Source organism: Bison bison, unplaced genomic scaffold, assembly GCF_000754665.1.
Source record: "Bison bison bison isolate TAMUID 2011002044 unplaced genomic scaffold, Bison_UMD1.0 scf7180017864304, whole genome shotgun sequence".
Classification (NCBI taxonomy): Eukaryota; Metazoa; Chordata; class Mammalia; order Artiodactyla; family Bovidae; genus Bison; species Bison bison.
Genome location: NW_011494876.1, coordinates 16,445,444 through 16,463,618, shown reverse-complemented (window position 1 = coordinate 16,463,618; position 18,175 = coordinate 16,445,444). Strand labels below are relative to the sequence as shown.

Below are 18,175 nucleotides of genomic sequence, written 5' to 3'. Positions count from 1 at the left end.
CAACAGAGTTCCCACAATTGAGCACAAGTTGATGAAAAACTTCACCCTCTTGGCTGACCCTCAGGCCCCTCCCGACCCTAGGCCTCCAGAAGCCAAGCCTTTAGGACTATCCCACCCCACAAGGAGCCCAAAACCTGGAAAAGAGATGTCAAATGGAAATAGGGAGACATCCACTTCCAGTCCTGACATCAAGTTTCCCAGGGCAGGGGTCTCAGTGCCAAGAGCAATACGAGCTTGGTCACGAGGCAGGGCACTGGTCTCAATGGCTGTTTTTCCTGTGCACTCACCCCAGACAGGCCTCACACAACTACCTCAGGCGTGCAAGCCCAGCACACAGGCTGTGTGCTCAACCATTGAGAGACCTGCTTTCATGGCTGGCCTCCTTCACAGTTTCAGTTCACACTGCTGTCCCTGAGAGGTACCCTTTCAGCAACAGAACTTCCCCTCGTGAGACCAACATCTGTTCTTCCATGGATGCCCAGACCTTAGGCTGCACATATCTCCCGGGACTGGGGACTCTCCTCTGAACAGGGTCTCTGCATGTACACAGGGTACCATGTAGACAGCCTGCATGGGTGGCCCATTCCGCCACCCCTCACTCACCCCAGGGAAGCATCTGTGAGGTCTGGACCCTCGAGCTTCCATCCAAGGTCCTGGTAATGTTCCTTTCTGTACTATGCCCAACACTACAGTGGGGAGGAGAAGGTGGCAGGGTTGACATTCAGGATTCAGAACATGGAAGGATTATGGGGCGGGGATTGGAGTGTCTCAACCTTTGCTCAGGCAGGAAGGGTACTTCTTTGAGCGCTGAAGTGACGGTACAGGGAATACAACCCACAGGCTGAGGCAGTAGCAGTCACCCCATGAAAGTTCTTGGGCATGGCCCCGGTTTATGATACAACTGTGAGCTAGCATATGAGCTAAAACCCCAGGTGCTCAGACAGGACATGTGTCCACAGTCTATTTGGACTACCACAGCCAAACACATGGCCTTCCCTAGTGGCCCAGGGGCTAAGATGCCACATTCCCAAGGCAGGGGGCCCAAGTTTGATCCTTGGTCAGGGGACTAGACTCGTTGCAGCCAAATAAATAAAAATACATATTTTAAAAAACAGTCAAACACAGCTTCCAAAGGACCCCGCCCCCTACACTCACATTTGGGGCCACCTATGGCTTTTTATAGAAGCTGGCCACATTCAGAGAGTCACGGGGACTCCAGAAATAGTTTCATGTTACGAGCATTTCTATTTACGCCTCGCCCCTCACTCAGCCTGCTGTGGCCTGAAGTAGTGATCGAAATCAACCACAGGGCACCCTGGGCTTCCTCCCTTGAGCTCTAGAATCCAAGCCTAGCCAGCTGCTGTGGGTCCTGTGCTGATGCAGCCCCACCCAGGAGGTGTCATCCCAGACTGAGTGTGCCTTGTCATCCCGGTGTCAACTCAGAATGCCCCTGCATCCCAAGAAGCCCATTTTCATTCACTGCTTTGTCAGTTCTGAGCCTTAATTCTACCTCATCTGCCTCTCCATACCCAAATCCAACTTCTGAAAGTTTACTGGAAGGAAACATACTAATTTCTTTCAGTGCAACAGAGACACCAATACTTGGAAATAATTATAATCATGTTACAAAAATGAAGGAAGACAGAAGCTGAAACCTTCACTTCTCTCATCCAGGGGATAAGAAACAAGGCTGCTGCCGTCATTACTGTAGCACCAGGTACCTTCGTGGTATCTGACACACACTTTAGCATTCGGACCTCCCAGTGCTGTGGGGCTGGTATTACTAATATCCCCAGTAAGCAAGACTACTTCACATAAGAAATGACGACAATCTAGTTAGGGGGGTTGGGGGAGGGCTTTGGGTTTTATCTTTTACCCTATTGGTCCACAGGGCAAAGGAAACCCAAGTACCTCCCTGATATGGAGAAGAGGACAGCCACTGCTGGTCTGATAATTCTTTCCTGAAACCTGCATCACATCACAGATCACACACATCGGCAGAACAGCATCGCGTGCTCCGGGCTGGTAAGTAAGTACTCACCTGAGCACATCCTCTGGGTGTTTCTGTTGCAGTTTCTTCCCCAAACCAAACCCAAAGAAGCAGACAGCAAACATGGGGGTGACCCCGACGATGGGGGCAGCCATGCCCCGATATAGACCCCTGATGCCCTGCAAGGAAGCATAGGAGGAGAAGCTGTTTACAGACACTACTAACATCTACATCACTGAAGCAGGGAAGCAGCCTGTCCTCTGACCTGTGGCCTCCTTTCCCCAAGCAAGGAGAGCTTTAAAAGGAAGAATCTTCCCACACTTATCAGAAATGGCTGTCTTCTTATATACTGCTGGAGAAACTGAAAACAGCTTCTAGTCTGGAAGGCAAACTGGCAACATGTAGCTTACACCTCCATCAGAAAACTACCTGTCTAGAAACATATTCTAAGGGAATACTCAAAGATATAAAAAAGAATGACAACAGGCATTTATTAAACACCGCACTTTGGAACATTCCCAAACAGGAGATTAATGAGACAAATTACGGAAATCTCATATTGGACTATCACACAGCCATACAATCACATTGTAACATGAGAAGAGATTACTAAATTGGAAAAAAAAAAAAAAAAGCAGGCTACAAAACAGAATGTACAATGTGACTTGCTTGGGGGTGAGACACAGGTGCTTAAGAAATTTTTGTATTTCCCAAGAATTAGGACCTGAGGGGAGTTCCCTAGTGGCCTAGTGGTTAGCATTCTGGGCTTTCACTGTGGTGGCCTGGGTTCAGTCCTGGAGAACTGAGATCACTCAAACCACCCAGTATGCCCCCTCCCAGAAAAGACATAAGATTCTTATTGTTAAAAACAATAGCAAGACTGCACATCAATTTTCACTAGTACATTTAGATAATGAAACTGACTATGTAGTAGCCAATAAATAGACAGACAAATAGACAATCCAACCAAACAAGTTAGTACAACAAGGACAAGGAAGATCTGGGACCCAGAGACCAAGGGTTTGGCCCAAGAGAGGGGAGGGGTGTTCCCAGGAAGCTGTTGGGTACAGCAGGCCTGGGAAGAAGCCAGTCAACATGGGAGTATGAGACCCAGGACTCCAGGAGGAGTTTATTTGTTTTCTAAGAAAAACAAAGCAAACAACAAACATCAGAAGAACGGATGATAACTGTCAGGCAGTGTGAAAAACCAAACAAAAAGGTATTCTACAGCACATTTAGGACACAGGATGACAGAGGCAGAGATTCAAAGAGACACAAGCAAAAGAAAGTGACACAACTGTTCACCCAACCTCAAGAAAAACAAAAAGCTGTACAAGTAATGAAATGCGCCCTGAAGGACATTACTTTGTTAACAGAGAAAAAACATACATAAAGTTGTAATCATGAAAACAGTGAACTGTATTAAACCACAAAGGATGATGAAAATTACTGGGCAGAGCAGAAAGAGGAGCTAAGGAATGCAAGAGTTAAAACCATCTACCACAAACAGGTAGCTAAAACAGTTTTAAATGGATAAAATACGTGCATGCAGCTCGGTAGAAGACAGCATTAATAACTGAGAGAGCTGAGGGACTTCCCTGATGGTTCAGTGGTTAAGACTCTGTGAACTTTCACTGCAGGGGGCAGGGGTGCAATCCTTGGTGGAGAAGTTCCCAAAAAGGGAGGAGGAAAAACAGTAATTGAGAAAGTAGAAAGTAGCAACTTCTAGAGGATTGGGGTGGGGGGCTACTTTGTTACAAGTCCTTCAGTAACAAACTAAGTGCTTATACCATTTTAATACAAAATAAGGGCTAATTTTTAAAAACATGTTACAGTTGCTCCCTACAGGAACTGGCAGGAGAAACGGGCAGGGGAGGGGATGCTACCACACACAGGGGAGGCTCCACAGACCTAGGCTGGAGAACCTGCCTCACTGCAGACTCCGGGCACTCACAACCCATCTTCTTTCCAGAACTAAAGGGCACAACTGTACTTGGCAGCATTCCTCCCAGATCCTGCAAAGGTCTACCATTGCTACAGGCTATAAGCAGACTCTCCAAGTGCAATGTGCACAGAAGGTAAAGAGGGAAGGGTGAATAGGAAGAGAAGGTTCTGAGAAGGATCTGCAAAAGCCCCTCAGGACAAAACCCTCCCAAAGCCCCTCCCACAGCTTCCCACCTGGCTGAGAAGGCTGCCCAAGGCTGAAGGCCAACAACTCCCAACTTCTCCAGCCTTCTTTCCACTGTCTGGCCCACCCAGTTCCATGCAGTACAACCAAGATCCGTCCAGTAGTACCAGAAAGTGATCTCAATCTGGCACAGCAAAACCCAGAGACAAGCACAAATATGGACTGAGGAAGCCTCTTTGACGCTGCAGGGAGTTGGGTTTATACAAGCCATTCTCACCAAGCCTCCAGCACCCAGCACATTGCCGAGGCACTAAACAGGTACTCAATAACATTTGCTGACCAGGGGCATATAATCCTGTCTCTCTGTAAGGGCAGAGAACTCTTAGCAGACTGGAAGTTCAAAGCCTCCACTGGACACTGATCAGACTCCATTCTGGGTTGATGAGAGAAACAGCCTTACAGAAGAAAAGACGGCACCATCTCCAGCATGGATGATTGGGTAGATTCCACTTCAAAATCTTCCTCCCACACCTGGGTCCTGCAGGAGCCCCGGGAACAGCTTCTCCTAGACTGAGTCCATCACTCACCAGCATCCCCTCTTTGTCTGGGTGATACCTGCTTCTTACTTCTGTATATTTAATAAAGACTATATATTTACTATTTATTCACATTGGAGTTATATTTTAGGCAACGAAGGAAAAGTTCTTAACAAGGTGTTGTTACCTATGTGCTAATGAAGTCAGTAATAAGCATCACTAGTCATTAAAACTTTTTAAAAATCCCATGTTTTCACTCTAAGAAATACCTGAAAAATGATTATACAATTCAATAATCTCACACCAATTTAGTTTCCTTGTCTATGGGTTTGAAGACTCTCTCTTTCACTCTCTCTTTTTCCCTCAGACAGGCTGACCTTTCCTCCAAATTTTATGTAAACTTCTGACACTGATCCCCCAGCTTTGCACTTTCATTTCATGTCTCCAATTATTCCTCATGAACTCCCTGTGGTCTAAATTCTGCCTTCCAAGAGAGACAGAACCATTTTATTAGCTTCATTCATCCACATAAAACAGTAACTGGAACTCTCAAACACTCCAGAGCGATGACAACAGAGGGACATAGGATGACATGGGGTGAGAGAGCCAGGCTTGTGGGCTGGACCTCCTGCAGAACCATGCAGTCCCCCAGGCCTCTGGAGAAGTAAAACACCAACCCTCTGAAAATGTGTTCCTCTGAATAGGAGAAAAGCCCAGCACCATGATTCCGTACCTCTCTCATCAGAGTCTTCCGGAAACAGTCAAAGGTGCCAGAATACATGGGAGGCTGTCCAGGCAAACTTGGGGGCTGCGTCTGTAGTCGGACCTAAAATCAGAAGTTAAAACACAGTCATTTCCCAGAAGCAGAACTGCCTGTTGGGGGCAACGGCCTGACCATCTGCCAAAATTTCAACAGAGAAAGCAGCACCTGTGTGCACGTCTTCAGCATTCCCCTTATCTGCTGGCTTCAGACTTCTCTTTCCTCCAGTTTATTCCAACCTTGTACTCACAAGTCATCAGTAGCATGCTTTTGAAGAGTGAGACAGTTCCTCTGATTTCCTCAGCCACTTACTTTTGCTATTTATTTCTTATATAAAGGATCCCATGGTGACCAAATGGAATAGGTATGACCAGTTTACAAATGAGGAGACTGGGTTCACTGAGGTCCAGTGATGTGCCAGTAACTAGACCTGGCTGATGCAAAGCTCAGCTCAATTCTAGGCACTCTCCACACTCATCTGAAGTGCTTTGTTGGGGGTTAGGTAACGTCCTCGACAAAGATGTTTCGGAATGAGGTGGATTTAATATCCCGCTTTCCTTGGTCCTCATCCTTCTCCACCTTTCGGTGGATCCAATGCTTCCAACTTTCTTTAAACATCCCCTCTTAGCACTCCCTCCTTTGTCTCCTTTTCTATTCCAGGTGCCCTCCAAGGCTAAGCAGCCTACTCAGGTGGTCCACTATCCCTTTCAGAAAACACGTTCCAGGGCTTCAACTTATGTTCAGTGATGACTTTTACTCAGCCATCTTCAGACCTTCTCACCTCACCTTTTGGGCTACATTTCACTGCCTGGGGAAGCTCTCCCTACTCAAATCACCTCCAAAATCTCTTCCTTTCGATGAATGTCCCATTTGTCCCAGAGCCACCAGTCTACCATTTCTCAGGATTTGAAACTCTAGCATCCAACTACTTCCTGTGTTTCTCCTCTTATTCATGTGGGCACCAAGGCTAATGGAAAGTTCTTTCAAGATGCTTCCAGGATCTTAATTTCTTCCTCTCTTCATCTGAAGTCTTCCTCCAGGCAAAGTGCTTGCCCATTCTTACCCAGTGTGGTAGTTTTCCAAAATGCCCATTAACTCTTTCATACTCTTGCCCTTCAGAAGCTAAATCTAAATCCCCTCCCCTTGGATGTGATCCAGACTCAGTGACTCACTTCTATCAAACAGAATATGATGATATTGATGCTATGTGACTTTCAAGGCTAGGTGACAGAAAGGTCAGCTTCTGCCTGTGTCCATCTCAGGTTATTTGCTTTATTTGCTTTGGGGAGTCCATCACTATGCTATGAGGATACTTACACAGCCTGAAGAGGCCATGTGTAGAGGAAACAAGGCCTTCTGACAACAGCCAGCACTAACTGCCAGCATGTGAATGAACCACACGGAAGTCAATTCTTTGGATGAGTACAGTCCTGCCCAACATCTTTTTGTTGTTTTTGACTGGAAGGGAGGGTTTTTGATTCAGTATTTTTTTTAAAAACAAACAAACAAACAGCTTTATTATGATATAACTTGTATACGATAAAATTCACCCATTTTATACAGTTAGAGGGTTTTTAGCAGTTGCAGAGTTGTGCAACCTTCATTATAATCAATTTGAGAACATTTTCATCACCCCAAAAAGAAACACCACACCCATCAGTAGTCACTCTCCTCTTCTCTCAGCCACTGGCAATTACTAAGCTACTTTCTGCCTCCATGAATTTTCCTATTCTCTACATTTCATATAAATGAAATCATACAGTATGTGGTCTTTCATACCTGGTTTCTTTTATTTAGCATAAAGTGTTCAAAGTTCACCTATGTTGCAGAATATATCAGTTCTTCAATCTTTTTATTGGTAAATAATATTCTACTACACAAATGAACTATGTCCTGTTTATCTGCTCATCAGATAATGACAAATTACATTTTTTCCACTTTTATTATTATGAATAATGGTGCTACAAACTTTTGTAGGTTTTTGTGTGGACATACATTTTTTAGTTCTCTCGGGTGTTATATGGGTCAAGATTCTCCAGAGAGACAGAACCAATAAGCTATGGAGAGTTATTTATTTGTTTGTTTGTTATAAGGAATTGACTCACACAATTATGGAGGCAGACAAACCGCAAGATCTGCAGTCAGCAAGCTGGAGACCCAGGAAAGTCAATGAGATAGTTCTATTTCAAGTGTTAAGACCAGAGAACCAGGAGAGCTGATGGTCTAAGTCCCAGTTCAAACGCTGGCAGGCTCAAGACCCAAGAGAGCCAACGTTTCAGTTAGAGTTCAAAGGCAGGAAAAGACCAACATCCCAGCTCAATCAGTCAAGAGGAAGGAGTTTTGGCCTTTTGTTCTATTAAGGCCTTCAACTGACTAGATGAGGGTCACCCACATTAGGGAGGGCAATCTGCTTTACTTAGTCTACCTTAAATGCTAATCTCATCCAAAAACATCCTCACAGATATACCCAGAATACTGTCTGACCAATATATGGACACCCATGGCTCAGTTAACCACAACAGGAGAATTGCTACGTCAGATGCTAACTCTATGTTTATTCAACCTTTTGAAGAACTGCCAGACTGTTTCCCAAAGAGGTTGCACCATTTACACCCCCACAAGCAATTTATGAGTATTCCAAATTCTCCACATCCTTGCCAACGCTGACTGTCATCTACCTTTTTTTTTTTTTAATTATAGCCAGTGTTAGGTGGATATTAGGTGGTATCTCCCTGGGATTTTGATTTATGTTTTCATGATGGATAATGATGTTGAACATTTTTCATGTGTTTATTGGCCATTTGTGTATCTTCTTTGGAAAAATGTCTATTCAGATTCTTTGCCCATTTTTTCCTTCCCAAATTTTTTTCTGTCATAAAATACACATAAAATTTACCATCTTGATCATTTTTAAGTACACAGTTCAGTGATATTGGGCTTCCCTGGTGACTCAGCTGGTAAAGAATCTGCCTTCAATGCAGGAGACCTGGGTTGGGAAGATCCCCTGGAGAAGGGAAAGGCCACCCACTCCAGTATTCTGGCCTGGAGAATTCCATGGACTGTATAGTCCATGGGGTCACAAAGACTCAGACACAACTGAGTGACTTTCACTTTCACTTTTCAGTGATATTAAATACATTCAAAATGTTGTGCAACCATCACCATCATCCACAATTCTTTTTATCTCCTCCCACCAAACAGTAACTTCCCATTTGCCCTACATCCAGACCCTGGCAACCAGTCTACTTTCCGCCTCTAAGATTTTGTGTACTCGAAGTACCTCACATAAGTAGGATCATAAAGTACGTATTTTTCTATGAATGACTTAGTTCATTGAGCCTAATGGTTTCAACATTCATCCATGTGGTTGCAAGTATCAGAATTTCCTTCTTTTTAAGGCTGAATAATATTCTATTATATGTCTAGGCCACATTTTGCTTATTTGTTCTTCCATTTGTGGACGCTTGGGTTACACCCATGTTTCAACTACTGTGAATAATGCTGCTAGGAACAGGGTGTACAAACATCTCTTCAAGACTCTGCGTTCAGTTCTTTGGAGTAAATATCCAGAAGTAGAATTGCTGGATCATACAGTAATTCTATTTTCCCTTTTTTGAGATACTGGTATACTGTTTTCCACAGCAGCTGTACAATTTAACATTCCCAATAATAATGCACGAGGGTTCCAGAGTCTCTGCATCCTCCCTGACCCTTGTTATTTGGTTTTATTGATAGTAGCCATTCTATCAATAAAATGAGGTGGTATCTCATTGCACTTTTTATTTGCATTTTCCTAATGATTAGTGATACTGAACATTTTTTCATGTTTTTTTTTCCAATTATATATCTTCTTTGGAGAAATATATATTTAAGTACTTTATTTTTTTTTCAGAGCATGCAACAATGTCTTTTATTATATATGGGTTTTAAAAATTATTTTTGTAGTATCTCCATACACAGGCAAAAAAAAAAAAATTGTTTAGCATATTGGAACTTGCAAACCTGATCACTGCAGAGAGGAGGCAAAATTATCCCTACAGCATGCTTAACCAGGCCAGTTCATCTGTCGACCTTCAAGAACATGGAGATGAACATGATAGACAGACTGGCCCCAATCTGAACCTTCATTCACCACCATTTGATAGCCCTTCTTCAGGCCCAGATGAGCAGCACATTTCTTGCCAACAATCATCAAATGACCAAGAGGACTTTCATCATCATCTGCTGCTGCAGAAATCTGGGATATATGTTTTTTGGGTATCACCAGAAAATGTGTTGGTGCTTGAGGGGAAATGTCAAGGAAAGCAAAACACTGGTCATCCTTATAAATGATTTTGGTTGGTATTTCTTTGTGAATCATCTTCCTGAAGACGGTGTCACTGCCAGGCCGGGCGACCTGAGCCTTGGTGATCTCATCTGCCATCTCTGCCTCCCTCCCGAGTGGCCGGCTGGGTAGAAGGTTGGGAGGAGGCTTTGCTTATTCTTAAATTGGGTTGTTTTTTGTGTTGTTGACTTGTAATAGTTCTTTTATATATTCTGGATCCCAGACAACATCTGCAACTTCACAAGAAATCCTTGAGCCAGACTACCCACCTAAGCTGCTCCCCAAATCCTATCTCACAAAGACCAAGAGAGTTAATGAATGCTGTTGTTATTTTGGCTGCACTGTGCAGCATGCAGGATCCTAGTTAACCAACTATGGATCGAGCTCGAACCCATGAACCCTTGCAACATGGAGGTGCAACCATTGGACTGCCAGGGAAGTCCGTATTGTTGTTGTTCTAAGCCACTAAGTTTTGGGGTTAAGTTGTTACATTGCAAGATAACTGACAGACCCAGTCATTATATTTCTGCAGTCTTTTTCCTGGTCTGTGTTCTACTTCCTAATCCTTCTCAGTTTGCTATCATACTAACCTTTCCAAGACACCATTTTCATCATGCTGTTTCTCTATTTATTTAGGTTGGTGCAAAAGTAATTTTGGTTTTACTTTGCCATTTGATATTGAAATACATTCTTCTTTATTTTTTTTGTTTTGGAATACATTCTTAAATGTGGTTATGTTACACATCTTTAATGTACATTTGCTGCTTTATGTTTTTTGCTAACAAATTGTTACTTGCTGTTTACTTTATATGTATCCTAGACTATGCAAAAGATGTTAGACAAAAAGCAAATTCTAGTGATTTTCTTATACTAGTTCAACATGGTTCATACAGCAGCTAAGACAAATCACAACACCAACACTGCATTTGGTCCAGGAACTGCTAACGAACGCACAGTGCAGTGGTGGCTCAAGAAGCTCTGCAAAGAAGATAAGAGCCTTGAAGATGAGGAGCACAGTGGCCGACCATCGGAAGTTGACAACGACCAATTGAGGGGATTTGAGCGCTCAAGAATTGATGCTTCTGAACTGTGGTGTTGGAGAAGGCTCTTGAGAGTCTCTTGGACAGCAAGGAGATCAAGCCAGTCAATCCTAAAGGAAATCAGTCCTGAATATTCACTGAAAGGAGTGATGGTAAAGCTGAAGCTCCAATACTTTGGCCACTTGATGTGAAGAACCGACTCATTGGAAAAGACCCTAATGCTGGGAAAGATTGAAGGCAGGAGGAGAAGGGGATGATAGAGGATAAGATGGTTGGATAGCATCACTAACTCATGAGTTTGAGCAAGCTCTGGGAACTGGTGTTGGACAGGGAAGCCTGCCATGCTGCAGTCCATGGGGTCACAAAGAGTCAGACACGACTGAGCAACTGAACTATACTGAACTGAATTGAGAGGATCATCAAGCTGATCCTCTCACAACTACATGAGAATTTTCTCAAAAACTCAAGGTCAACCATCCTACAGTTGTTCAGCACTTGAAGCAAACTGGAAAGGTGAAAAAGCTCAATAAGCGGGTGTCTCATGAACTCATCACACACACACAAAAAATCATCGTTGTGAAGTGTTGTCTTATCCTATGCAACAGCAGCAAACCATTTCTCGATTGGATTGTGACATGTGACAAAAAGTGGATAGCATACAACTGGTGATGACCAGCTCAGTGGCCAGACTGAGAAGTTCTAAAGCATTTCCCAAAGCCAACTTGCACCAAAGAAAGGGCGATGGTCACTGTTTGGTGGTCTGCTGCTGGTCTGATCCACTACAGCTTTCTGAATCCTGGCGAAATCATTATATATGAGAAGTATTCTCAGCAAATCAATGAGATGCACTGAAAACTGCAACACCTGCAGCCAGCATTGGTCAAAAGAAAGGGACCAATTCTCTGCAACAACGCCCAACTGCACATTGCACAAACAAAACTTCAAAAGCTGAATGAAATTTTGCCTCATTGGCCATATCCACGTGACCTCTTGCCAACCGACTACCACTTCTTCAAGCAACTCAACAACTTTATGCAGGGAAAATGCTTTCATAATCAGCAGGATGCAGAAAATGCTTTTCAAGGGTTCATCGAATCCTGAAGCATAGCTTTTTATGCTACAGGAATCAACAAACGTATTTCTCATTGGCAAAAATGTGTTGCTTGTAATGGTTCTGATTTTGATTAACAAAGATGTGTTTGAGCCTAACTATAATGATTCAAAATTGAGGGTCCGAAACCACAATTACTCTTCCACCAACCTAACAAATTTTTCATTCTTGATTTTGTGAGGGCTTTTGTTAGTCCTGCGCTCTAGGCAATGGAGGTGACATGCAAAGCTGAGAAGTTTATGGAACATAACAGTAGACATGTCCAGAGGCTCCCACTGCTTTACATCCAATATCCCTTACTTGGCCTTCAGATTCTCCATGGTCAGGCACAAACTCCTCAAGTTAGTAGGAGAGAGAGATGGACCAAAAGTTCTGACTGATACCTTTCTTGTGATTTTGTATAAACTCCTACCTGCCTCATCATGCCATCCATCATTTAGGCCCAGCAAGAACATTAAAGTCCTCCATGGCTGGTCTTCTTTTACAGCCTGGTTCCCACTGCCAAGCCTATATCCACCTTCACTCCTGCCTTCCCTCTGCCAGGAATATCTGGGTCTCCCTACTTCTCCAGTTAGAAAACAGCCAGCCCTTCACCACCTGCCATAAAATCTTTCCAAGCTGAAGAGCTACAGCTCCTGCCTTTCCAGACCACTGTTAGTCACCTTGGGTCTCTAAAAGTGTCTCTTGGCCAAGCTTTGACCAGAGCCCACCTGGCTCCCTGAGGTCAAAAGGACAGTAGTCAGCAACTTGTGGGTTTGGCTTAAATCAAAGGGAGAGTTTCTGATTATTAAAAATGCAGTGAGGGCTTCCCTGGAGGTCCAGTAGTTAAGAATCCACCTTGCAATGTAATAGATGACAGTTCGATCCCTGGTGAAGGAAGTTCCCACATGCCATGGAGCAACTAAGTGCTAGTGCCACAGCTACTGAGCCTGGGTGCTGCAACTAGTGAAGCCTGCATGCCCGCGAGTCTGTGCTCTGCAACAAGAGGAGCCTCTGCTATAAGAAGCCTGTGCACTGCAACCAGGGAGCAGCCCCCACTCGCTGCACCTAGAGAAACCCACACAAAGTAACAAAGACTCAGCACAGTCAAAAGTAAAATTAATTAATTGATTTTTAAAAGATAAAAGCTTAAAGACAATGCAGTGAGCATTTTCAGTCATTTACATTTCAGTACACAGATCATCCTTCCCTTCCTGGGAGTGACATCTGATGGGGAGGAAGGGCAAAGGATATGGAGGTAGGAGCAACACTTGTATTAGGGAGCAACAGGATTTTGTTTTTCTTTAAAGAGAGACCCCAGATAACTAGAACTAACAAGATCAAGAGTAGAAAGAGAGGCCAGACAATTCTCCCCTACATCAGTGTTGCTTAAAACGACTACTGTTGAGGAAGCCCTAACATACATGGCATTTATCAACTTCTGAATAAACATCTGATTTCATGTTTCACAGTGCCCAAACCAGCCTGATGGCTTTAATCTTAGTCTTGTGATAAAATGACCCCGGATCTTCTTCTAGGTGAAAGGTAGCAAAGAGCCTGCTGCCCAAACTTGCTCAGAGAACATCACCAAAGCAATTTTCTTTGCTTTGGTGGAGGAAACCCAATTCAACAATCCAAGAATTCCTCTACACAGGCTTCCCACTCTGCGAGACTCACCTCTGTTCTCCACAGGCTCACCCTGGCCATGAACTGTCAACTTTCTCCAAGTGTGTGCAGAGATAAGGTTAGAAAACTGGGATGAAGCTTTGAATGCTAAGTCATAGGGTATGGACTTTGGTCTCCAGTAAGGCCTTGCTGTAAGTGCTGCAGGGGAAAGAGTTGATGTGCAATATGAGGATAACCAGGGAACAAGCCTTGATGAGTTTCCACCTTCCCAGAGCCTCAATCTGACCATGGCTTCCACACCAAGTTGTTGTGAGGATCAGCCTGGCCCTGAGCAAAGCTGATCACTTGATTTCCTTGGAAGGGACTCGGTCACTGAGGGCACTGTCGCTTCCCACAGGAGACCGTTGAGGTTAACATGGGGTGACACACTGAAGACGGTTAAGAAAGGTGCAAAAGAGACAGTGGCGGAGCACTTCGGGCCCAGAGAAATGTGTCAAAAGACATATCTATCTAGAGTAACCTGCGTTTAGCTCTCTTCCAGAAGAAGGATTTACAGATGACCTGTTTCAATCTTGCTGATGTTAGGGTTTGCAGAAGTTAGAACTTTGAGCAGACGCTTTTTCTTTACCATCCCCAAAGTAGGGGCCCCAGATGAGAAAAGGTTGCCGGACAGAGAACTTTTTTAAAATCAAGAGTCTTCGGTGGGCGATTAGAGGCTTCTCACTCTGCGCCGTCTAGCTCCTTGGGGCGCAGGAACAGTTTGCTCCACACCCGAAAGGGTCGAGAGGGAGATTCCCCAGACTTCTCACGGAAGCTCCCCCGGGCCCCACTTCTGTCCCGGACCAAGCGTCGCGAGAGACCCTGCTTTCCGCGCCCTGCTCGGTCGGGCCTCCTCCCTCCAGCCCGCGCGCCCCAGCCTCCTCGCACCTTGACAGTGTCCAGCGGGTGTCCCACGAACACCAGGCACATGCCTCCAAAGCCGCCGGCCAGCAGGTTCTTGAGCGGGCTAATGGGCTTCACCTCGTCTGCCATGGTCAGTCAGTCCGTCACAGTGCCTGTGGTTTCCCGGCCGGCTCCGCTCCACTGCTCCAGCAGCGGCGCCGGCGCCGCCGACCTTTCACCCACTTTTGGGTGGGCGGGGCATGAGCCCGGGGCAGGTCGGGAGGAGGGCCTAGACCGCCTGCCCGGCCCCTGCTTCCGCCGGCGGCGCTGCTTCCGGCCATAGCTCCTCCTCGATGGGCGTGGCTTGCGGGAGAAGGGCTGGCCCCTACGCCTTCTGGGCGGTATTTTGGAGTGGCGGTTGGTGGGGGTGGACTTCGGTTCAGTTCAGTCGCTCAGTCGTGTCCAACTCTTTTGAGAATAGACTTAAGAAGCACGGAGACTTGAGGAGGCTAAAGGTCATAGTCAGAGATGTTGGATTGGATTGGATCAGAGAATAGCAGAGGAGGTGACGAGATGTGTTTGGATTCTGAATACATTCTGAAAGAAGTACCTAAAGGAATTGTTAATAACTATAACAATTAGGAGTTAAGTGAAGCCGCTCAGTCGTGTCCAACTCCTTGCGACCCCATGGACTGTAGCCTACCACGCTCCTCTGTCCATGGGATTTTCCAGGCAAGGGTACTGGAGTGGGTTGCCATAAAGGTCATGTTTATGTTTTTGACTTATTCACTCTCGGTGCATGGTATTCAGGTATCCACTATATAACTTGTCATTTCTGTATGTTTGAAATTTGTCAAATTAATAATTTGTAAACAATAAGCATACCCCTACTCTGTAGCAGGAACCTCACTGCCCAGCTAACCTGATAGCAATCCTCCTCTGCAGGCACTCCCAAGCTAGGAGGAAGACTAGAATGGGGAGGATGGACCATGTACACTACGGGTGGAAAGATTAGTGACAGGAACAAAATTGGGATCGGAAGTGATGGGGCCTGACTGGGGCAGAAGACCTGTAAAGGGAGTAGAAGGCAAGGCTCAAAAGTCTGTTTACCCCATGCTATAGGCTTTTTCTAGATGAGGATGGGAATCATGGAACAATTTTAAGCACAGCAATGATATGATCAGATTTGTTTTAGAAAATCTATTTGGGATGGATGAATTTGTGTTAGGAGAGAATGGAAGCAAGGAGAACAGTTAAGAGAAAATTACAGTGGTCCAGGCAAGAGGCAGTGAAGGTATTAATTGAACAGGGTGTTCATCACTGGATTGGCCTTATTGGAATGTCCAAGATTCAGGGTTTGGTAATGGGACCATGTTTATTTCACTTGTGACTTCTAACACTCCGGCTGCAGAAGAGGAGCTAACTTAGAGTCAATCTGCATCAGAGCAGCTTCAGGAAGAGGGGCTGTTTGTACAGCCCTCCTGATAAACTTTCCTGGTAGACCCTCTTGGTAAACCTTGACAGACCTGAACATGGACTCCACTTAAGCCCACCAAGTTCTATTAAATCTTCATAGGGTAACTGATGATCCCCCAAACAAATGGTCTTCCTGTTTCCTCATCTGATAAGCCTTTACACACTGCTAGAAAACTTACCTGAAATTTAACCTGACTGTCATTCCCTGGCCAAAAAACCTCCTCAGCTCCTCACCGCATCAGAATAGAAGTGGTTCAGGGCAGACAAGGTTTTTCATATTTCATGCTAGCTTACTGCTTCAACTGTATTTTCCCCTAGACTGTATCTTCCTCTCTGAGCAAACTTAGCTTCTACTGGTTTACCACACAGCCAGCCCTGTTATTTAACTGACCTCACCCTCCACCCCCCAGTAGCCAGGCCTTTACATATCCTGTCCCCTTCAGCACAAGGTATCTTTCCTCTCCCCACTCCAGGTAACATACTGACGCAGGAGATCGATACCAAGTTGCCCATATGCTAGACATTGTCCGACCAGTGGTTCTTAGCCATCTGGGAGGGAGAGAATTCCTGGCACTCTCTCCCCAGAAAAATGTACACATGCATATGCACCTCCAGGTTTGCTATCAGTTCCACAAGCTTCATGTCGGGTGGCATCACTGACTTGATGGACATGGGTTTGAGCAAGCTCCGGCAGTTGGTGATGGCCAGGGAAGCCTGGCGTCCATGGGGTCGCAAAGAGTCTGAGCGACACGACTGTGCAACTGAACTGAACTGAACCACAAGCTTCACAAGGAATGTGAAGCTATCTTTGTGAGGCAAGAGGGCCCCACCCAGGGTAGATACTGCAAAATGAAAATAGGAGGACAATTGAGGGAGGAGGCTGGGCTCTGCCTCAAGAGGAGAGGCCACTTATTTCTCATTTTTGAAGTAAGGTGACCTCCCTGACTACACATGCACAGAAAGGCTCCTTGGAGGTCAAAAGGGGGAGTGATGCTAGGTGATGCTAACTACCTCTACACCTCTAATGTAGAATCTGCCTTGGCTGAGACGTGTGTGCACATATAAGAGGATCCTAAGGTACACCAATTGTGGACTCTGAGCCAGGGAAATCAAAATGGTTGGCCAAAGGAAACCCAGAAACAAACGCTCTATATAAGTGATCATACCACCACGAGGGCATGACTCTGGGACTCTGAGTCCACCCATGTGTCTATCCATACGTACTCTTTTTTTTCCTCCTAATAAACACTAGACTTCTCTCACTACTTTCCGTCTTTACGGCAGTTCTTTTTCTGCAAAGCCAAAGAGCCAGGGCCTTGTCACTGACCACTGGTCTGGCAGCTAGGATTTGGTGCTCTCACTGCCCCTCCCCAGCCTCAATGTCCGGCCAGGGAACAAGGCCCAACGTCAAGCTGCTGCAGGCCGAGGCCATCTGAGATCACTTGGCCCTCTCTTGAGAAGCCTTCTTCCTAGACTTTGGGAATCAAACATGAATGAGGGGGACCTTCCCTTAGGTCATACCCTTCCCAAGACTGTCCACACCCTGTGACTGAGCAAGGGAGAGATTTAATGCCTGACCACTCTGGCATAGTATCAGATACTCTGACAGGTAGTATTCACACTCCAGTGCTCTCTGCTGGGTTGGCTTCATTGGGCCTGCAACACAGTTTATCTGCGGCCTCTGCCTAATTCTGCTTCCTGCCCCCTCCCTTTACATACGCTGGTCCCTAATAAGTATCTTGTTCCCCAAGCTCCATCTCAGTACTTGCTTCCAAAGAGTCCAACCTGCAAGAGTAGTATTCAACATCATTCCTTACCAAAAACAAGATAAAACCAAAAGGTAAAGAACATAAAACTGTAAATTTAAGATTTGAAGCAAACTCCCTTGTAATAGATAAAGAGTAACTACTTTTTTTTTTAAAGCAAACTAGTAACTACCATATTTTTTCTCAGCAAAACTATTTAATGGTGAACTATTAGAAGCTATCCTGTTAACGATAGGAGAACAAATAGAGATTTTTTTAATCATGATTACTGCTTAACGTTTTACTGGACTTAGTAGCTAATGCAAAAATATCAATAGGGAGGGAGGGAGGGAAAGAAATAGCAAACTAAGGAAGAAGTGAAAGAAAGTGAAAGTTGCTCAGTTGTGTCTGACTCTTTGTGACCCCCTTGGACTATACAGTTCAGGGAATTCTTCAGCCCAGAATACTGGAGTGAGTAGCCTTTCCCTTCTCCAGGGGATCTGCCCAACCCAGGGATCAAACCCAGGTCTCCCGCATTGCAGGCATTTTCTTTACCAGCTGAGCCACCAGGAAAGCCC

General features: G+C 45.1%; 1 protein-coding gene and 1 pseudogene across 1 annotated transcript in view; both read right to left on the bottom strand.

Moving 5' to 3' along the window:
* The window catches only part of SLC25A20 (solute carrier family 25 (carnitine/acylcarnitine translocase), member 20), a 34,991-nt gene extending 20,361 nt beyond the window's left edge, over window positions 1–14,630 (bottom strand). Inside the window, exons 1-3 of the mRNA XM_010851895.1 lie at window positions 14,422–14,630; window positions 5,388–5,480; window positions 2,042–2,169 (exon numbers count right to left, since the gene is read on the bottom strand). Coding sequence (XP_010850197.1) covers window positions 2,042–2,169; window positions 5,388–5,480; window positions 14,422–14,526 — 326 coding nt within the window. The 5' untranslated portion in view covers window positions 14,527–14,630. The remainder of the gene's footprint in view (window positions 1–2,041; window positions 2,170–5,387; window positions 5,481–14,421) is intronic.
* LOC104997229 lies at window positions 9,383–10,006 on the bottom strand (annotated as a pseudogene).
* Window positions 14,631–18,175: the final 3,545 nt, after the last annotated feature.